This window comes from Platalea leucorodia (assembly GCF_965183815.1).
Source record: "Platalea leucorodia genome assembly, chromosome: Z".
Classification (NCBI taxonomy): Eukaryota; Metazoa; Chordata; class Aves; order Pelecaniformes; family Threskiornithidae; genus Platalea; species Platalea leucorodia.
Window position 1 is genome coordinate 20,080,487 of NC_138858.1, and position 23,460 is coordinate 20,103,946.

Genomic DNA, 23,460 nt, shown 5'->3' on the forward strand with positions numbered 1-23,460 from the left:
CCCCTGGAATGGTCTCTACTGATCCCAGCCTTTGAATGATTCAAGGCAATTCACACGAATCGGCATGTGGTTCCCAATGGGGATGCTAAGATGATGTAAAATTACTTACAAGAATCATAGCTAAAAGCAGGACCTAAGACTTTATGCTGGCACTTGACACAAGGTAGATTCCATCCATGCTTGCTAGTTTAATGAAAATCAATATGGTGTTATTCTTCAGAGTTAGAATATTTTTCCTCTAGGGTAAGTAAGACAAGCTACTAACATTTCACATAATGGACTGATGGGGAAAATTGCTTTCTCTTTAAAACATTGCCATGTTTCCATTGGAAGGAACACACATGTTTTGAATTCTTGAATGGGATAAATACATTTAATTACTTGCTTTCAAGGAAAAGAAGTCACAAGAATGAGCTCAAATAACCATTAGAGAAAGCATTGCTGCTGTGCTTGTTCTCCCCAGATGCGTGGCATTTCCACAGACAAGCTATCCCATCAGCTGCAACAGAAAATAGCCTGCTCTGATCTGGGCTCAGGGATATATGCAGGACTCTCCCTTTGTGACCTGTAAAATAAAAGACGTACAAAAAAAGGAAAAATACATCACAGTTCTACACTGATTATGCCAGTCACTTTCACCACCCCCACCCACACTATGGCTGCTCCACTTTTACTGTAGCAGCAAAACATGCTGCATAGGATGTGGGAAGTTAGCATTAGCTATAGAATATTTTCATATTAAGAAAGAGCTGAAGGCAATATTTTCTTGGCTTTAACTGCCAGGACTGCACCACACTGAGAAGACATTTCTGTCAAAGGAGAACATTGAACCTGAACTCTTGATTCTCCAGGCATTTACAACATCAGTCTCATCTGTGTTTGGTAATGTGTCTCACTGCTGCGCTTTCCCATCTGGCTGCACATGCCTTGCAGACAGTTTGCAGCTGATCCAACAATAATGAGATAGTGTCTCCAGCTGCTCAGTTATTACTGTTAAGGAGATCTTTGAACAGTGATCCCACTAAATAATTAATTGGAATTTTATACTGAGTTTGTCTGCAGTTGTAGTAAACTTCAGGAGCCAGACACTGAAGCTACCCCAGTGTAGCAGCACAAAGAACATACAAAACTCATTAACCTGGTTATACAAGAATCCCCCTCAGCAGAAGCAACTGAATTTGAACTGAAGGCAGAAAGGGTCTGGTACTAAACTGAGACTGTTGAGACCTGTATTTATCTCACTGCTCTGCCATAGGCCTCCTCTATCATCTAGCACAATGTCAATGCTAAGCAAACCCGTGAGGTTTTTAGGCACAGAGGGGCATGAGAAATTAGAAGCCTTTTTACTCCAAGTTACTGGTCATTAGCTTCTCTGGTTGGGTGAGTAACTGACAATCATAGAGCTGAGCTAGTCACCCAAGGGGAAAGAAGAAACTTCTGAGACATAGTGTATCTCATCTAAAACAGACCAGATGAACCACATCCTAAAAGAAAGTGTGAGGGTATGAACTAAGTCTTGGGTGACCAACTTGAATGAAGGTAGGTGACCGATGTCCTCCCATCACCTGTACCTGAGTTCTCCATGAACACAAGGGGATAACACTTCTCTAGCTCAAAATAATTCTATGAGGATAAACATGTGAGGAACTGTAAAGCCCTCTGAAACTGTGGTACTTAACACAACGGTACATGATGAACATCTATAGGATGGTTGCAGATGGACAGTCTGCCTTTGCAAAGCTGCTACAATGGCTCTCTGGAGCCACTGTGACTAAAAGCAAATATCTGCCGTCCTGGTGCTGAGTAATATGTGTCCCTCCTAAACTCTGTGACTACAATTTTGACAATGCCACTAAGTTATTTCAACAGAGATTAATTTTCAAGCAATATTTAAGACCATGAGTTTACAACTCAGTGAATGCTTTACACTGTCTCTGCTCAGTGTCTGTAATGACTTCAAAGGAAGAGCTGGGGATGTAGTATTTGGAGGCATCCAAAACTATTCACAACACTGACTGAAATTTGATTAATAGTTTCTGTCAAAAAGAAGTGAAGGGGGACAGGAAGAAATCAGAAAAGTTTAAATTATTCATTTCCGTGTTTTCTGAGTGGAGTTTTCTGGGTTTATTTCATTGTTTCAAGATCACATTCAGATATTTTTCAAAGCAATTACATATTTTGTTTGCTTATATGTTTTCTTTAATCTACAACAACAAAGAGGAGGGCATTTACATCCAAAATGAATCTCTTTTTCTAGTAAATTACTCTAATAGTTCTATCAGAAGTATCTCAAAAATGGACTCAGTGCTATAAAAAGATTACTGTCTTTCAGTTGTTATTCTGTTCTGAATATGCTCAGTAACAGGCAACCTCAATTACTAAAGTACCCAACAGTAGCTGACAGTGCTTCATTGTTAGCTGAGGTCTTCAGCATTTTGCAGAAGGATTAAATGATCAGATTCCATTATGATTTATCTGTTCATTTCTGTGGGTGTAAAACTTACGTGGTTAAGGGTGTCTGAGGCTGACTTAGAACCATCTCACAATCATCCACCACAGTATTTTTCTGAACATATTTTGATACACTCACAATTTCCTCTAACATTCCATCGCTTACAGTAGGGTATTAAGAGTCTTCATAAGCAGGAATATATCTGTGTAACAATTACCTGCTCTTTTAGTTCATGAAAATTAGTTTCTCTTGCAGATAAGTAAACTGAATAAGAAACAGGATGATAAGTAACCCTCCAGCTTCACCACATTACCAATGCATTTGACTTACATGGTAAATGTTTTACACCATACGCTATTCTCAAAGGTAAGATTAAATCTAGGTTTCATTTCAAATAGTATATTCAAGACTGACAAAGATTTGAGAAACCTCAAGCTAGAGTAGTTAAGACTAATGGTGATGTCACTTTCCAGACCATTTCTCAGAACATCACAGGACATTACCTTAAGAGCTATACATAAATGAGGAAGGATAAGGAAGGATAATGTGTAACCAGATCCACATATGTCTCTGCTGCCCTCTCTGTTCCATCCGTCTTTGTTTTGACTCTCCTGTGCTTTCCTCCTGCAGGCTAGTGTTGAAGGCAAGTCCCTGTTTCCACACAAGTCCCTGGTTCCAAGGACAGCATCCCAGTATAGCTGGGATTTAATAAATCAGGAATTTAATAAATGCCTGCAAATGTAGCAATAGGGTACAAAAAGTATTGGCAAATATCAGCTGTCAGGCTAAAAATCCAAAGCTTCTTTGGCCATATCTTGTCAGCGAGTGTGAAAAAAACAACCATACTTGGGAAAATGCAGCCAGTGTGCAAATAATTTGTTTTTTTCCTTTAACTTCAGGTGCTTCTATTGGATCACTTCAGTTAACACTGAAACAAGTAAAACTTAGTGCATAGCAGTGGCAGCAAGCACCAGAAATAAGAAGGCTTAATAGCAACGAACAACTTTTATGTGTAGTGTAGCCCTACAGCACCATGGACCAATACAGAGCTGCAAGGAAACTCCACTTTCCTCTAGCTGTCAGCGTGGTACAAGGGAAACAGATTGCACCACATTGCTTCACAGCCAAAATCATTCACTAAAACCCAGACAGCTCTAAACAACACATGGAGATTTATTTCAAACATCATTTGGAAGCTGGTTCAGTATCCTTGCATGATGAGCTGCAAAATCAAAGAGCCACATCTAGTTTGTGTTATCCAGAAGGCCATCAGCCTAGAACATATTGGAAGCAACCTGACATTAGCACACTCAATCCAGGCCTAGTAAGCCTTAGGGAGAAGTGGAAATCCACATCCTGCACCTGGGATGGCCTTGGATATTACAGGAAATAATCCCATCATTAAAACCAAGGAATTTTACAGAAGCAATTTACACTATTAGTTCAATAAGTCAACCTTTACAATCCCATGAATCAGGATTGTGTGTAGGCAGAGGAAGGATGTGTAGGTGACTGCTCTTTTAACTCTTTTTTTATGTAAATTCATAAGGTATGCACTTGCAAAAACACACTGATTAGACAGATAGTTAACTGAAACAGTTAAAACTGTTAACTGAAATACTTGCCATAGAGTTCCGATGAATTGATAAGCATGGGATACTTCCATATTTTCATCTGATTTCCTGGAAGGCCTTGTCCAGTCATCAGTTCACTGGTTTTGGGTAACCAGAGCAAGGAACAAATCTGTTGCAATTTAAAATTCTGCTTTAGTTTTCAGAAAGGGTCAACATACACCATTCAGTAAATTTGAAATGTTATCTACAATGTTTAAACAAGCTATCGTGAAATAGTCCCAGCAGAATATGTACTTATTTAGAAGGACCATTTCATTCTTCTCAACACTTCGAAGTACAGTTGCCTTATTGTCCTATCTAAATGTGGTAACAGCCTATCAGTATAAAACCAAAGCCCTTCAAACACATCCTCAGCTAAGCTGTAATAGCTCCAGGAAAATCAACAGTTATGCTGCTTTACTCCAGCTGAGAATCTGTTCCTCTGTCTCCTAATATTCAAACCCGAGACGGATGTTTGCCCTCTGACTCTTACACCTCTTCTCACCCCAGCACTCTGGGAATTTTCCCTACCCGTCAACATTCTCTCCACATCAAGAGTTGTGGCCAAAACTATTACTGCCAATACGGAAAAGATGATGAGAAGTGTCTGGCTGCAAGACCACCTCCTCTTCAATCACTTCTGTGTGGAGACAGAAGTGGTGAATGAGAAACAAAAAACTGCTTCTGAGTCCAGTCACACACTGCAGTGCCGAATGTAGCACAATTGCACATCCAGAGAAAATCCTGCTGTTCCTCTGACCGCAGAACCACCCTCAAAGTCAGTGGGAGTTTGCCAGATGAGCACAGCTATACAAGAAGAGCATAGCTTAAGTATGCAGACATTTCATCATTTCACCTGAGAATCTGTAGCTGCACTTTGGATGATTTTCTCACGATATATGTCCCAGACACGCAAAATCCCATCTTTCATTCCACCCCCTGTAGCAAGGACTTTGGACTGCCAAGGGCACCAGTTCATAGCCTAAAAAAAAAAGATAATAGATGCCAGAACAGACTAGAATGTTAGCTGGGAAAACAAAGTAGGTTTTGCTTAAAAGCCTAGTAGGAAAAATGAACTGCAACAAGCACTCAGAATGTACACACACAGCAGTGTAGGATCCTGAAAATCCACATGCTGTTTCCCTTGTCATTGCTTCACAGTAGCCTACACTGTCCCACATATGATCATAAAACTCCAGCTTCTCTGCTAACCCTTCACAGGCCACAGACTCACACCTCAGTACCAGAAGAACCCAGCAGGACAGAGTCTTACTGCCTAAGCCAAGCCACCACAGAAGCCTAAGCAACATGACTTACAGGGCTTACAAGAGACCTGGTTTCTTCTGAGCTATTTCCAGGATATGCCTAAGGCCCAGATCCAACCTGAAGAAAAGCTACTAAGAACTCAATTCTACCTGTTTCAATAAACTCCTCTGACCCTTTAACTGCCGCGCTTCAGGCCAGCCTCAGACTCTTTTGGGAAGACAAACAGCTTATAAATGCTGGACTCCCCTGCTTTTTATTGCTAATACCTGTCCTCTCTCCCACACAGATTGGGACTTCATAAAGATGAAGATTCTTAAATTGTCTCATTTCCAGCTTCCCACTTCAGATTATTTGCTACCAGCAATGACATGAAAATATGGGCAGGAAGGCAAAAGAAACCTCATCTTTAAATTAATTGCAGCAGAGAGAATTTTCCAAAACTCGAAAAATTGAAAGATCTTGTTTGGCAACTTGCAAGTATTGCACGACCAAACTTTTCTGTGCAAGGCAGAGATATAGAGGAGAAGGCTACAAATTTTATTTCTATTTGGCATTATATTTACAAAGGCCTACTAATCCAGACAAATTTCCTAATCAAAGCCCTAGCAAACTTACCTGTGACCTGGAATGAGGAGAACTGGTCTTAAAATCAACTGCGTCACATACAGGGAGAATAAACTAATAGATATCAGTGAGATAATTTGAAAATTCCCTAACTGTCCACACCAACAACGTGATTTCACGAGAGCAAATATAGAAAAGCAGACATTCCTTCTCCATATACCTTAACTGCTGAGCAATGAGGTATGGTTTTCAGTGGTTGTGACTGCAATTTCATACCAGGATCAGCAGGCCAGATATTCAATGTACCATCACTAGACCCACTTGCCAGCAACTGGTTGGTTAGTGACCATTTCAGGCTACAAATACTTTGTTTGTTTTGGCAAAGAGTCCCAACATGGTGCTGAGCAACCCGAACATCATGGTGATGAATAGATCCTAGTCGTGAACCACTGTAGATGAGAAAAGACAGCATGGTTTAATGTTAAAGAAGACAAGCTACATCATCACACTGATGTTTTTCAGTGGTTTCAGAAGCAAACCACATCAGAGTGAAGCGTGTCTGCAGAACAACAGTATTTCAGTAAAAGGAAACACAAACCAACTATCAAAAACACACCCTGACTGTAGAGGTGGCTGACAACAGAAAGGAGCCAAGCAGCTGCTCAGCTCAAGCCAGGCAGAATACCTGTTCTCTTTCACGGTTTTCATTTCCCTGAAGATACGTTGCATTGTATGCCACTGGTCTGTACCCTGTTCAACTCTCAAGCCATTAAATGTAAACTATTTCTTGTTCTTCATGAAAAATTGTTTTGCAAGATTACTTTTGCCAAGGCCAGTATGACTCCATGCCCAACAAAGAGGCAGTGTAAAACTGCATTGCTCTGGGAAAGGGCTTAGTAGCAAGTAACAGTGTGTTCTTTGGTTCCGTCCCTTCCCTTGTCTCCTTTCTCCCTCCCACTTCCAGGCTTAAAGAAAATCTGCACAGCTTGACGCTGTTGCACTAATTGCCTGTTAGGAAATGGAATGCATGGTTCTACAGCCAATATCATCCATACCAAAGGAAGGAAGAAATACTTTGCCTGGAAGCACAGCTACTGTTACAGCTTAGCTCCCAGATACGGGTTTTACGCATCACTAGTAGAGCTGAACTGACAATATTGCAAATACCTTGCAGTGCATTTTCTTTTCCTGCCTTTTTGTGGATATTACCTACATTAAACCTGTGACAAAACAGAAGAGCTTCTTGCTGGAAATTCACACTTCCAACTATTATGACACTGAAAAAATCAGCAAGTTCAATACCATCTTTCTGGGTATCTGAGAAACAGATATCTGACGTTACTGCAACAGATTAATTTAAGGCAATAATGACTGGAGACTTTCCCATACTGGGATTTTTCAGATGCAAGTTGAGTGATTCGGAAGCTCTAAAAATGCACACACAAAACTGATGGCAAGAAACGTCATTCTGTTGTGCTTGCCAAGCTCTTGAAGTTCACAAAAGCATGAAAGATTCCAACCAAGCAGTGCTCCAGTGCATATTAAGCACATCTTTACAGAAAATACCTAGGAAAACACATGGGAATATGTGCATTATATGCAAAGGCATCATCATTTGCCTCCTCAAGATTTATATAGATGCTTCCTACTAAATAATAAGCAGAAAATCTAACCAAGTGTATTGGGTCTGCCTGGGATGGAGTTAATTTTCCCCACAGCAGCCCTCGCAGTGCTGTGCTTTGTATTGGTAGCTGGAAGGGTGCTGGTAACACACCGGTGTTTTGGCTGCTGCTGAGCCGTGCTCCCACAGCATCAAGGCTGTCTCTCCAACATTCCCCCCTCGCCATTGGGCTGGGGGTGGGCAAGATCTTGGGAGGGGACGCAGCCAGGGCAGCTGACCCAAACTGACCAAAGGGATATTCCATACCATATGACATCTGCTCAGCAATAAAAGCTAAGGCGGGGGGGGGGAGGGAGGGACTGCAGTGCAGGGGCCATTCATTATTACGATGTTTGTCCTCCAGAACAACCACTACGTGTACTGAAGCCTTGCTTCCAGGGAAGTGGCTGGTCATCACCTGCTGATAGGAAGTAGAGAATAAATCTTCTGTTTTCCTTTGCTTTCATGCACAGCCTTTGGTTTTGCTTTGTTAAACTGCCTTTATCTTGACCCACGAGGTTTTTTTCCATCTTATTTTCTCTCCTTCCCTGTCCTGCTGAGGAGGGGAGTGACAGACCAGCTTGGTGGGCACCTGGCATCCAGCCAAGGTCAACCCACCACACCAAGAAAAACATAATTGAATTGACAGTGTTGGCCATATTAAGGTTTTCAGTAATTCTAGTGGTATGAGTGGGAAGGAACTGGGCTCCTGAGAATCCTGGCTGAAAGGCCATTTCTCTACTTGGCATAAAAAGAAATGAGAATTATTTGCTTTTGACACAGAAGATGGCATCTGTTTTGCTAAAGACAAAGAGAAGTCAATAAAATTTTTGTGACAGGTTAATTTATGGCACTGAAATTTATTTATAGGTTCCTGACGATGTGTTGTTGGACTATTTTTAACCACAGAAATTAATATGTAATCCCAAAGTATCAATTGTCCACAGTGAAATTTACTGTAAGAATGCTGCTCTTATTTTAGTAACAATGAATATTAACTCCACATCTGTTTTGCGACTTACACAGATATTTTAACTCTGCCCTAAGGTTAGAATGAACTGGTTAGTTTCAAACCTAGCAAGAGAAGTAAATGTTATCTCAACCTAATCTGTCAACCATAACTGTAGTTCACAGGTTCATGCTGAATTTTATCATCAATTTCTACTCAGAGAGATCTGTAATTTCAGTTTCTGTTGTTTTCACTCCTTTGGCCAAGCTGAAATGCAAACTGAAACTAATGCTTACTGTAATAAGGTTATGCCACTTGGCATTGGCAGGATGTTCTAGCTGCATCCTTGTAACTTAACCCACCCAGCATACCTACTCCAGGAACAGCATTTTATGAACTGGTTGTTCAGCTGGTACCCTTGTACCTCACTCCACCCAGCAGACCTAGTGCCATCAAAAGCCAGAGCATCTTGTGAAATCAAAATAAAACTACCTCTAGTGTTCCTATCCAGAGGTACTAGTTTCATTTTGAGTTTAACAATAAAGTCAGTCCACCCCTGCTATTATTTCTACATTTAAGTAAAACAGAAGACTATCACATGATTTTAAAATCATAGAAGCATCCATCATAAACAAGTCTCCCATCAGCCCCTTCAAGTCCAAATCAAAGATCTGAAACAGTGCGACAAAAAAAAACACAAAAGAGGACACTTGATCTTTCTCATCTGAGTCACCATATTGAAATGATTCCTAAATATAAAATATTCACCAGCTAGTGTAAAATTCACCCTTGGCAAAGCAAAGGTCAACCACTTCAGTCCTCCTTGGGTTGTGGGTAACAATGAGCTGGCCTTCTCTTGTAGCTACACAGCTAGAGAGCTGTGCAACTCTAACAGCTGTGTTTCACTTCGCATCTGAAAAGACAGATGCAGTCTTGATATCAATGGAGGGGCAGTCTAAACTACACGCCCTCTCCCCAGCACCGGGCAGGCTATGATTTTGGGGGTTCAGACCCACTGGAGACAACACTATTTCAAGCTCAGGCTTTGCACAAAACCAGAGCCACAGACTCCACATCCTAGTGAAATTCTGCAAGTAGTGACAGCTTTCTGGAAGGAGAGTAAGAAACAGAGACTAAAGAGGCAAGCTAAATCCCACTTGGCTGCTTTCCTGCCGTACCAATCTACATATGATTTCTGAGATGGATGATAAGTAGAGCGACAGGATAAATCACCTTTGAGCAAAGCCAATGAAAACAGCTAAAATGAATGGGACATTTGTCTAAGTAAAAGCAGTGGGACTCTTCCTGGGAATATACTATACCACTCACCTGCTCAGAATATAATGATTCCAACTCAGAGCTCCAACTACAGACAGGTGACCAAACATATTTCTCAGCCTCTTTTTGGTTTCGATGTCCCACAGCTGCCAATCCAAAACAAACAAGAAATACAAATTTAACAACAAAAAGAAAAAAATATTTTTTTCTCTCCATTTGTTTGCAAGTAAGCCACTGCCCCGTTCTGATTTGACATATGGACAACCTCAATTTCACAAGTCAGACAAGAAAGAGTATTTCCAAATTTTGGCACCTATATCAGTGATGCCGAAGTCAGACAGGATTGAAGGGAATGCACATCTCTGAGTTTAAAGCTATTTATTTACATGTCAGTATTTGGAAGTCCATACTTGAATGCACTAGCCTTCAGTACCTTCAGACTGCTGACTCAGGACTGCAGCAGGTAGGTCCCCATATAATCTAGCATCTCAGCCAAAGTCCCACAAAAATCTTTTGATAATAGGACTGACCTATAACAGAAGGCTGAGAGGCATGTGTATAATCAGACTGAAGTCAAATTCTCGTGTGTGAATCCACAAGGAGAGTTTTGGCCTGAGTTCTCAAGGCATTGATCACTAGAGTGATCTTAGCAAGAGAGATACAAGAAAAAATAGCCTGTGCTGAGTAAAATAATTTAATGAATAATAATAAAAATAATTTAATGGATAATTAATGAATAATTTAATGAAAGAGTGGGAAAAAAATCTGATTGTCTCTGGACAATTGAACCATTAATTCAGTGATCAGCTTTTTAGTGGCTTCAGAGGCTCCATTACATATCGATAACAATGGATGTCACTAAGCCGTTCAGTAAGGTGCAGCGTGATACAGGGAAGTGCTATATATTGTCTCCAGCAGAGTTCTTCTGTAGTTTAGCCAATCCTTTTCATTTGTTTCCTTAAAAAAAGATTAGTATCAAATTGTCTTGTGGCCACTTTAACTAAAAATGGAGAAAGACTAAAAAAGTAAGTTATCTAGTACTTGCACTTCTCCATCACTGGTGCCAATTGCAAGGCAAGTTCCTTCTTTTATCCAAGCCAGAGATGAAATGTACTTGGAACTGGTATTCAAATCAATGTTTTCAATGGCTTGAAGAGTTCCTCCGTTCCAGATGTGTGCAGCAGGTCCTATAGCAATAGCAATGAGATTTTCAAGGCTCCAGTCCAGTATGTTTAGATCTAGAAGAAAGCTACTAAAAATTACTGCAAAAAAGTTGCAAGTAATAGAATGGGGTGAGGGGGAGTATGGTTTGGGGGAAAGAGCCTTTTTTTTCTAATAGCTATGGATAAACTTCAAGAGAATGCTTCTATGAAACCATTACTAGCAAGTATTCCTCCTACATGAAGGAGAGTATCTCTAACAAGCCAAGGTCTTCATAAGGCTAATGTCCACAAACTGGTATGTTTGCACAGCAGGATCTGCTTCCCCACTAGAATGTTTTAATCTATCACCCTGCATTTTGGATCACCACATCATTCACTCAAATTTCTTCCACCAGAAATGAGGCTCCTCCACCAACAGCTACAGTTCCAAAAACACCCTTGTTCCAAGGTAACTCTTGTTATTGAGAAAGTCATAGGAGAGAGTCTATATGCTATAGTCTGTCCTGCATGCTTGGGTTAATGATAACATTTACCCTGCACATGATAGGAAAAAAAATGCAGAAAGGAATTAGGGAAATTCTGCTCCTCACCTTCAGAGCTTGCTCAGCAAGCATACGATGGAAATACTGTTTCCACTGCCCCTGGTGCTGGATGCATTGCACTTGCAGATCCTAGCAAAGCAAGTCACTACAGCAATTAGCCTCAGAACAGCCTGCTACATCAGGTAGGCCAGAATAAGCTGGTATACAACATTTAATACCAACCCAGGACATTCTCCCATGTCAAGGGAAATCCTCAGCTGTCCATTTAGGGCAGCTTAAAAGTTATTTCGCCTGACCCCTTAAGCACAGAAGATTGTTACCATAGGCCAAGGTCTGACATCATATTTTGGTAACTAAAATCCCTCTGAAGAACAGCTGAATTCATCGGTCACCTATTTGACCTCACTCCTGGTTGTTGCAGTCAGAAATAAGTATTAAGAAATCACTTCCAAAGACTTCTTGTTAGTGCTGTTAGTCTTGGAACATATGTTGTGCACAATCAGTGTAAATCATACAAACAAACCTTTGTCCTGTTCATAGATGCACTTGAACACTTACAAGGATATGCTGAAAAAACCTCCACAGGGACAATTACGAACACTTGCACATACAGAGTTGTTTGTAAGATCTTATGAAGTGTTAAAACACGTATTTGCTGCTGTAGACCAGAGATCCATGTGTGTTCATGTGTAACTTGTGCATGTTTCATTTTTGCCTGTGCACCACCAAAGATATAAGTGAGAATTTAGTTCAGAAGGTATCTATCATCCAAACCATAAACAATGTCACTGATGTCTCCCAAATTAAGAGATTTCAAAGTTTGTTCAATGAAGTTGGTGCTGTGTTGACTGGCTGCTAGATATCCAAGGCTGACAGCCGAAACATTTAACTTAATTAAGCGCAGGTAAGTACATTAGTTTGATTTGAAAGTTATATTGAGATCTATAGCTGAAGGAAACTGCATGAGAGTTTAGATAGTATTGATTCTAGGGTTTGATCAGTCATGTCTCCATCCTGGGACAGACAGTTTTCAAAGATGCATCCTTATAAGAAAAATGACATCGTGCATATGTCTTGCAGAGTTTCCATTTTATGTGAGGGGGACACGCCCTCACCATCTTTCTTGAAACATACAAAACAATTCCCAATATCTGCAAAAAACACCACACAGGAGGAATTAACTTACAGTAATCATTGCGCAAGCCAGTAATATGGAGCCTCACTTCTGGCTCCAATGGTATGGAAGGCTTCGTGATGGTAACAGCTCTAAACTCATTCTGGGTCCCCTCTCGGCATCCTGTATTTGAAGATTCATCACACACAAATCAGTGATGCAAAACACCACCAGTTTTTGTCAGGCCTAAGCCTTTCACATTCTCACTATATTTGTCTCTCCATGGCCCAAAGGAGGCCAGAAGGGTCTGATTTATCCTGAGTAGGCTCAAAACACTAGACACACTAAACTAGGTGAAAGCCACCTTTTACAGCCTCCATGGATTTGTCAGCTAGAACGGAGAATAGGGTCCACTATATTTAGTTTAAATTGTACCATAGCTCAATGCAAAACATGGGGTTTTTTGTCTTTTTTTGCCTTAGTTTTCTGTCAAAAGTTATTAGTAGCAGAGTGCTTCGTATGTGCTCTCCCACTTCAAAACCCCCTCATACAGCAATGAACTTTCTGGCTTTCTGGTGTTAATTTCCCACCAAAAGGTCTCCCCCATCAATACCTAACCACAGGAAAAGGTTTTTAAAGCACACACATTTTGATCACAGCACACTAACCTTCTGACCACACATAAGCGACAAATAAAAGCAAATACAAGCATGAGCACGCAGAAGAGTCATCCTTTGTGGTCATTGTCTACATTATGCTGCAAGGACTCCTAAACATTGCAGAAAAGAAGCCGGGTCATTAGCACTATGAATCATGTAATGCTAGATTTTCACGTGTACAAAGTAATCTTCCTGTAACGTGCAGAGCAGAAAGCTGGAGATTCACATTTCTGCATTTTTCTATGTGTTTTGACTTCCTTTTTGAATTATTCTCCAGAGAGGAGTATTTAGAATGAATATAAAAAGTTTCAGGGGAAGAAGGCATTACTTATCTATCTCTACAACTAACCTCTGTTCAAAAAAATTCAACACTGACAAAGTTTTTGTACTCTGTAACTTAAATACACACATAAACATCCTATATGGAAGTCCAATGACAAACTGTGGCGAACTTATTTCACACAGTGCTTCCCTACTCTGTCCTCAATCTTCTCCCCTAATACAAAATTCATTTCTGCCAGACAACAAATATTTCCCCTCTCAGCTGTGGTAAACCCTCTGTCTCCAAATAAAGACTGAAGATCAGCAAGAAGCAGGCCACAGTGATTTTTTTCTGTATCTAAAGTTCTGTGGAGTTAAACAATCAAGCAGGCTTGCAAGAACAACCTTCTCAGACCTGCCCAATGGGATATGTAACACTGCATTTTAAGCCTAAAAAGGTCTAATATCACTGAAATGAGATTTCTCTGTACAGAAAAATCTGTATTTCTAATATCTAGATTTTTGGTTAGTTTTTGAAAACTTTACCAAACCTTTCTGAACCCGGCCAACTAAGATAATTCAGGAAAACTACTAAAGTGTAATAGCTGGATGAATGGCAACACTTCTGAAACACTCTGAAAATGTGTTTCTTCTTTAACACTGGTAGCTGGTATTGAGCAGTCAGATATAAAGCATGAAATCATCTCTGTAACTCATTTCAGACTTCTCTCATGAGTAATTCATCTACCCCAAATTCATTCTGATCATGCTTTCAGCTCTATTCGCATACTTCATAGGCACATGAATGTGCATAACAGGCTCTTTAATTAGTGGAAATTAAGCTTCATTACACCATTTTGTGCTATTTTGCCTGTGTACTAGCAGATATCACTGACTTTTGATAGGATTTCGGCTCTCACATGCTTGTGTCACTTCTCAAAATGAGACTCAGGAAGCAGTAAGTGCTCAGTACTGTCACACCAGACCACTTGATCAACAAGTAGGTGGGTGGAATAAAACCCAGCATTCCTGATACCTGCATTCATTCGCCATCAAGAAAAAAAAACCCACTGTGACTAATCCCTATACTGTTGCTATTGACTGCTCTGAAATGAGTCTTATTTGCATGGAGAAGAGCAACAAAGGAATATATAAATCTATCACATAGCCCCCAACTTCTTCTACAGGAGCTGAACTTCAGATTCCTAAAGAAGCTGTTTCTCACTGTTTTCACATGAGCATAACTCAGGGCCTGACTGGCAAGAACCCGTCATACACAGAAATAGCCAGATCACTAAACCAAATCACCTGTCCAAGACAGAACACAACAGAATATTGGTCTGATATTTAATGAACTGCCTCATACTCAAGTAACTCTGGGAATATCTGTATTATTTCACAGGTTAGGTCCTCACATCCCACCTGTTTTCCAATTGCCTGATCATTCACACTCCCTTATGCCCATTCATTCATAAGCTATCTTTTGGAGCAAATTAACCAACTCCCCTGCAGAGGAAACCAGAGGCAGTGCTAGGGACAGTTTGCTCCAGCTGCCTTTCCCTATGGGTAGGAGCAACAAGACCCCACCATCTCTGCATGTCTTGCTCTCTCATGTACCCAACAGTCCATATGATACATATCCTCTGCCCATTCTGCAGCACAGCCCCACATTATTTGTAGGGGTCTGAAACTGAAGAGCTGAAAGGAAATTAACATTTTAGGGCCACCAATGCATCAGATGGGGCCCAGTGGAGAGCCAGGTAAAATACCAGGGGTTAACCACACTGGAAGAGGTGGAGCACTATCTCTTCCCAGGCAGTGGGAACTCTAGAAGTAGCCCTGAGCAGTGTAAATCTCAGCCACTTTGTATTACTGTTACACTTGCTGGAACAGGTAGATGCACTTGCTTTTCCAGTATAGACGCAGCCTGCTATATCTTACTGTTCAGTGTGTGCGAGAATATTTGCTATATTGGAACATACCTTTCCAGATGCAATTGGCATTTTCACAGACCTTCATGTCACCACTTTCTGCAGTGCTATATCCATCCTCCTGGACCATCAGAAGCTGAGAAGGACATTTCTGCCAATACATTGAAGTGAAAACATGACTGAATGAAGAAATCTGTTGAAAAATGTATTTAAGCATCATGGATAACACAACTCCCATCAAAGGGCTCAACACTCGTTACATAAAAGCTTCAAAACAGCTTGTCTCTTGGGTGGGAGACCAGTAACAAATACAGAATTCCAGCATGAGACCTACTGGATGTCAGAGTCCTCGCTCAAACCAGGGTCCCAGAGCCTAGACTCCATGATCCCATTCCTTAAACCAGTATTACAACAGGAAACTGAAAATATATAAAAGTTGTCTCAGAGGAGTAAGATTTTTTATATTACATTATCATTTCCTTGGGTGTCAAAGAAACAGATGATGCAGCAAAGATAAGAAAAGGGAGATCTGAATTGTTATTGAAACCTTTTCTTTTAAAAAAAAAAAAAACAGCTTAGGCCTTTAGCCAAGATTCAGGCAAAGGCTCAGATCAGCTCACACAAGATATCAATGTCTTCACCAATCCCTAGTAATATGCATTCCTTCACAATGTTCACTGAGTTGAATGCTCTGATGCCACTTGTCTGCTTGGTCTGTAATTCTTTATTTACAGTCAGGTGGAAATGCAGCTGATGTTTTACCAGCTGCTCAAGATTAGTATGTTCTTCCTCCAATGTCTGTGAAACCTATCCATCCAAGCACTCTCAGTGTTACTCTTCTTCAAAACCCTGCTGCAATCATGATAAGGAATGTCTTACAAAACCATAGCTGGAAAAAAAAAGCGTTCCTCCTTTATATATCCCAGCTGTTCTACAGCAGGCCTTCAGCTTTGAGAGGCACTTTCTGTATAATTTATATAGACAACTTGGCAGAAAGCTCATCAGATTGTTTGGATCTGTGTCCTTCTAAAGTCAGTACAGACATTTCTGTGGAAAACCGATTGTGCATACAAGGAAGTAATCTTTTGGCCCACAAAGAGACCACACACATTCACTGGCATGTGAGAAGATTTTATTTTCAATGCATCCCATCCCTTTATGCTACCAGGCAGCACAAATTAAATAGTCATTAACTCCTATATCTAAGAAGATTAATAGATTTTCGCATGGTTTTATCCAAGACTGGCTTCCAAATGGTTTTAGGAAGAACTTGAGTTTTGGTCATCCCACAATGTTATCTCAAAGACACCCACATTACACTTGCAGGAAATGGTTGTGGTCCTTGATGCAGAACTCTGAATATCTTAGTTCTGACTTGAATCCTGCTTGTAAATTACAGTGTAATTCTAGGTAAGTCACTTCACTGTAAAGACAAAAGGCTGACACACGGAAGACTGACACATGGTTCATACTAGGACCAGTTCTGTTTAATACCTTAATCAATGACATAGACAGTGGGATCAAATGCACCCTCAGCAAGTTTGCAGACAACACCAAGCTGAGTGGTGCGGCTGACACCCCTGAGGGACCGGATGCCATCCAGAGGGACCTGGACAAGCTTGAGAAGTGGGCCCATGTGAAGGAGGTTCAACAAGGCCGAGTGCAAGGTGCTGCACATGGGTCAGGGCAACCCCTGGTACCAATACAGGCTGGGGGATGAAGGGATTGAGAGCAGCCCTGAGGAGAAGGACTTGGGGGTACTGGTGAATGAAAAGCTGCACATGAGCCAGCAACGTGCACTCACAGCCCAGAAAGCCAACTGTACCCTGGGCTGCATCAAAAGCAGCGTGACCAGCAGGTCGAGGGAGGTGATTCTGCCCCTCTGCTCTGCTCCGGTGAGACCCCACCTGGAGTGCTGCGTCCAGCTCTGGGGTCCTCAGCACAGGAAGGACATGGACCTGTTGGAGCGGGTCCAGAGGAGGGCCACTAAGATGATCAGGGGGCTGGAGCACCTCTCCTGTGAAGAAACACTGAGAGAGTTGGGGTTGTTCAGCCTGAAGAAGAGAAGGCTCCAAGGAGACCTTATTGCAGCCTTTCAGTATTTAAAGTGGGCTTATAAGAAAGACAGGGACAGACTTTTTAATAGGGCCTGTTGCGACAGGACAAGGGATAATGGTTTTAAACTAAAAGAGAGTAGATTCAGACTAGATCTACGGAAGAAATTTTTTACGATGAAGGTGGTGAAACACTGGAACAGGTTGCCCAGAGAGGTGGTAAATGCCCCATCCCTGGAAAGATGGAGCTCTGAGCAACCTGACCTAGTTGAAGATGTCCCTGCTCATTGCAGGGGAGTTGGACTAGATGACCTTGTCCCTTCCAACCCAAACCATTCTATGACTTTATGACTAAGAGTGAAGACAATGACATGCATTCATCTTTTAAAAGACATTACATTTTAAGGAAGGAAGAATGTTTTACATATATTACTTCATAGAAAGCTCTTATCATCTCACAAAAAAGTGTTATTAAAATTCTCTGTAGGGTAGATTCAACTAAGATTACTAACCCGTTGAGTTGTGTATTTTAATAATTCTAAAATTCACAGACTCTCGCACTGTTGCTGAAAGGAGGATTTTCCAGACTATTTTGCTTATTTTGAAAGGAAAGTGATCGCCCGGAGGACCAGGTTTCCTAGAATGATGTAAAAGCATGGTCTTTTTCCAACATCCAATGACCTTCAGATGTCCCTGCCAATTGCAGGGGCCATGGACTAGATGACCTTTAAAGGTCCCTTCCATCCCAAAGCATTCTATGATTCAAGAGTACAATTATTACAAGATATCAATCAACAAGCCTGTTAGCCCACCTGTCCTGCCACTACCTCCTTTTCTTAGAAGTTGAGCTTGATACGCTCACAGAAACTTCTCAATAACATTAATTAAGGATTATAAACCACTATAAGCAAGAACATGGAGTATGCATCTCTGAAGCATCCTTACTCAACAGTTACGGTCAAAAAAGTAGTCATGTGAAAACAGCTATCAGCATCTTCAGTACTGGCTGGCAACTGGTGCAATCAAGGAAAGTAGAGCACAAGAAAAAGTGTGGTCACTGACTACAAGTTTACAACTTAATATATGAACAGTCACAATTAGATAGCACTAAAATAGAGAGGTGGTTTTGAGTGTAATGTTATGGTAATAACTTTTACTAATACAGACAAGTATCACCATGCTTCACATGAGAAGTCAATTTTCAAGAAGTCACTGAACAGAAACAGGTGGGTGGCTGGAGCACAGGTTTATTTAAGATGACCAAGAGCAATGCATAATGCCTAAAAAGAAAAAAAAAAAAAAAAAAAAGGGTGTGTCAGTGTCCACTAGGAAAAATGAAGGGATAAAGTGTAAAGCAATAGAAAACAATACCTAAATGGGAAGTGATCTGAAGTCTTTGTTTCACATGTTAGGCAGATTCCATGTGTTCTTTCATCCTTGGCCAAGAATCTGACCTTCTATTGATCTGAATCTGATCTGAATTCTCTCAGTGCCAGGAGGCACACAAGGCGCGAACATCGTTCTTCCACTTCGATCGGTCTGTGGCTGCGTGCTCTGGAGTCCAAGGGCCACAGCGCAGTCTTCTGTTGGTTTTTTCCTCAAGAAATGACCGATCCAGTTCCATCTCCTCCTCCTCACTTCATTACTGATTTTCTCCATCTCCCGAGTTGATGCTCGTCGTTTCTGCAACTTTTTATTTTTTTCCCGGGAGGAGGTAGTTGGCCTCCTGCCCAACCCCCATGACTTGGAGGGCCAGTGGTTTTTCTGTGAGGGTGGTCTTCCCTTAGGCTGCGTTGGTTCGCAGCGCCTTCTTCAATTTTATCCGGTGCACCCTCCACAGAGGGATCCCCTATCCACCACCCAGGGGACGCGCCTTCTAGCCGTGCGGCCCCAGCCAAAGCGACCTTCTATTGTCATGACAAAAAAATTTATTCTCAGAAAGCTATTTTGGCAAATTTTTTAGAGCACCTTGTTCTGTCTTTGTGAGAAAATGGACAGCTACATCCTGCACAGCTGAAGAAATTACCTTCTTCACACATAGTGGTTATTAAAGCAAGTGGAAAACTGAGTCATTCATGCTTTCCACGTGTAGTTTTTACAATATACAATTTCCCTCAGAGCTAACAAACATATCTTGAGGGCTTCATTAGCTTGGTTTCAATTTTAGTTTGCAGGATGATAGCCTGGAGGAAGCATAGAGAAGTTCAATCAAATAAATGACAAAGCAGTTGCTCCTAACATTTCTCTAGCAGACGTTTCCTAAATGGACCTCCTCTTGTTACTGTTTTCCATGTCCATAAGGTAGTATCTGCGTAACAGATTCCAGGCCAAAGATAACGTAAAAAAAAAACACATGAGGAAAGCAAATACCCTGCCTGTGCATTTGAGTGTTGCATTACTCACCTGTTTCTTTTCCATTTCAGCTCTCCTGTTATTCCTCCCTTCCAAGCCTGCTGCAGCATGACTGCTAGGTAGAGTTACAACAGTTTTCGTGACGCAGAGTTTCTTAGGCACCTGATGTGCCACTGGAAAAACAATTTTAATGGAAACAATACCTTCAAAAACCATACACAGGGATATTTGTCAAGTACTTTTCAGAATAGCACTGATTTTGTAGTAGCAGTACTCTAAAAGCAGATCTGATACAGTTAAGCAGAACAATGCAAATACCGACATTTGAACCAGTCACCCTGCTTTCCTTTTGTCAGTGAAGAGACAATTCTACAGCATTATTCATCTTATCCCAAAAGAGACGTCTAAAAAAGGTCAGATTGATCATTCCCCTTATAAAGTGTGCCTGTTTACTACGGCAGTTCATATCCAGCCTTAGATTATTGACTGGTTACACAGGATCCTACCTCATAGGAAATCAATACCTGATTTCCCAGAACCATACAGGCTTTCACCACTGCTAGTAGAGACTAGCATGCAGGAATTTCTGTTCTAGAAACTGAAGGAGGGAAGACTTCACCTTGTTTTCGAACCCGAGTTTCTTAGAGCTGGGCATGTATTATTGAACAGCTCTGGTATTCTGCTTAGCAGAAGATAGAATTGCACTTTCTGACCAACAGCCATGGCATCATAGGAACATATCCTGAACACTAAACAGCATCTTTTATTTACTCTCTAAAGATTTCAATTATTAATCAAGAAATGAGCCTTGTTTAGTTCCCTAGATCTTCCAGGAAGCTCTTCTTGTACATGCAGCATGTAAACCCTTCCCCAATTTCTCCTAGCACTGCTGGAAATAGGAGTCAGTGAGTTCAAAGGCTCATTTCACCTTTCCTCAGCTCCCTGTGTTGTTGACAGAGGGAAACAGCCTCCTCTAGAGTCAGTTCTTCTCCAGACCAAGTCAGAGCACTAAAAGTTTGATCTATGCTCTGAACGGCCCTCAGATAAGTCTCTCCCTAAGGTGAGTTGAGTGTGTGTCCCTTGGCTGCTGTCCCTTTGTCAACACCTGAAGCCTTACGCATTGGAGGAGAGACAATAACACAGGGCAAGATTCTCCTTCAATGAGCATACACTATACCACATCCAGGCATGCAGAATGGTCCAAGTTCTGCAGTTATGGCTGGGTCTGTGGTAGCTGTGTGTAAGGCAAAGCAGAAGCAGAAGGAAGGGGAGAGGCCTACATGAATCCTCCTGCTCTCCTGTCAGTTATTGTTAACTATTCCAGATATGAAGGTGCAGCAACAAACCCTGTGCACTGTTACAGGCCAGTGCAACTTTAACCCAGTCCAATACAGCCCCCATCACAGAGGAAAAAAAGATTGGGCTGCCACAGGCATTGCTCTGCTGGGGATGAGACTTTCTTTTCTTTGTCTCCTTTCACCCCGCCTTGATGTCAGCTGTCTGTATGACCTGCTGTCCTCGGCTGTCTGCGCACTGCTAACAGGAACCTCGGGCCCAGCGTTCCTCTCGCGACAGCGGGTGTACTCCTGCTGTGAGGACGCTGGCCCTGAGCTCGCTCTGCCTGTGCAGGTCTGCACAGACTGCTGCTGCTGCCCACTGCCATACCCCGAGCCCCTGACAACTGGCGCGCAGGGGAACACCAGCCCACACCTTACACTAACTCCCCGCTCCAGGTTCTTTCAGAAGTCCCTGCACAAGGCCATCCTCTGTACGGAAATGTTCCTTTGCATCCCGTCTGACCTGGAGCCTTCCCGGGCGTGCGGACGAGCTGGGCCCCCCCGGGGGCACCAAGACGGGCCACGCCGCCGGCCCTGCGCGGCTCCTCTGCGCCGCCTCTCGCGTGCAGCTGCTGCCATCTTGTGACAATGGGGCTGCTGGCCACCGGCGCCCTGGCCGCCAGCTTCCTCTTAATGGAGCTCTTAAACCTGGAGTACGTGGTCCTTTCCGAGTCTGGGACCTGCACAAGTGAAAGGAGTCAAAACACCGCAGTTAGTCATGACTTAATATCGTTCTGTCCCTTCACGCTGTTTCAAGATTTCCTCTGCCACGCCGCGTGGGCTCAGCCCACCTCAGAGCAGCAGGCCTTGGACCTGGATGCTGGGCTGAGGACGGCTCCAGCAGTCAGTCACCCGCCGGAGGAAGGGTGAGGGGGAAAAAAACAAAAAGAAACTAATGTTTCTGGTCAGGTAAGTACCCCTGAATCAACTGTCATGCTGAAAGCCCGTGGCAGAGAAGAAAACTAAATTTGTGTCATTCACGCAGTAGGCTACAGCACTGGCCCTTGAAAGACCCAAGGCATCTTCAGACATTTAGCATAAGATCCTTGGTCTGGTCATCCCTGAGAGACGGGCATTTGGGCAAACCCATGTGTTGGCTGTCTGGAACCAGGCTGGTTTTCCGATCTTCACCCAAAGAAGAACTTTGTTCACTTCTGATTTCTGAATCTTCTCACCACTGCTGTGGTTTGCTCATGTTATTATTTTGTATGTTATCTTACACTTTTTAATACATTAAGGTACAGTAAATAAAGATAAAATGACAAGATTCGTATTTCTTACTTTCAAATTCATTCGTAGAGCAGTTTGTGTCAGAAAAACATAAAACATAAAAATGTACCAAAATCAAACACACTCAAACTTGCTTTTAAAGTCAGCATTAGTCACCTGTGCTTGCTTGTTGAGTACAGCTTTGTTCGTTTCAGCGCAGAAGTCTGTGCCTTTTCTGTCCCCACCACCAAAACACCATGCTCACAGGCTTCTCTGCCAGGCAGAGATCAAGCCTCACATGTCCTCAGATCACAGGGAACATCCATACAAATACTGGAATTTCACAGTATTTCCCAAGCATCTCTCTGTTATGTAGAACTGTGTGAAATTCTCTATATAGTCTTGTTAAACAAAATTAACATGGACCTTAGCTATTAGAGAGCATTATAGCAATGGTTGAACATACCACTATGATATTGTACAAATCAAGGACAGTTGAGGTGATATCGAAGTCACTGAAAAGCAAGAGACCCCTAGATTCCAGGTTTCACCTTCAGAAAGTCCTGTTCTATTCTCATCCTTTAAAATGTAGCCTCTAAGCGCAGCAAAAAATCAGAGTGATAAGAAAAACAACTGAGACAGAAATCACTCTTCAATGGTGGTTTGGACTGGGCAGAAAAGAAAGTTAGCAGGCTGACAAGTAGCATGGGCTGAAAATCAAGTAATAGCTTAGAAAAGCCCAAGAACAGAAATGTGAGGAGGACAAAACAAAATCATGAAAGCCAAGAGGAAGAGAGGGAATAGCAAATGGACAGAAAGTAAGAGGGAAGAACTGATCAAGGGAAGACATGAAAAAAGACAGAGAAAATTTTGGTTCTTCCATGACTGAGCTGTAACCGCTACATGTTGATGTACCTTCAGAAACCAAAAGCAACAGGCAAACATCTTTAAAATATAAAACAGCAAAATGAAGCCACATAAGACACCAGTCTTGTGTGGCACACTTTTCACTCATTTCTTTTTTTTCCCAGTCAGAGAGATTTCTGTACTTTACCC

The 23,460-nt window shown here is 41.8% G+C and overlaps 1 protein-coding gene across 1 annotated transcript; it reads right to left on the reverse strand.

Moving 5' to 3' along the window:
• Window positions 1-401: 401 nt before the first annotated feature.
• Window positions 402-22,488, reverse strand: CDC20B (cell division cycle 20B; the record flags this gene model as incomplete). Its single annotated transcript, XM_082335391.1, has 11 exons — window positions 402-565; window positions 4,078-4,195; window positions 4,922-5,047; window positions 6,116-6,344; window positions 9,834-9,928; window positions 10,824-11,020; window positions 12,674-12,784; window positions 15,504-15,603; window positions 19,910-20,031; window positions 21,659-21,875; window positions 22,477-22,488. The coding sequence occupies 11 exons, from the start codon at window positions 22,486-22,488 to the stop codon at window positions 402-404; spliced, it is 1,491 nt and encodes a 496-aa protein (XP_082191517.1).
• Between the last annotated feature and the right edge of the window lie 972 nt (window positions 22,489-23,460).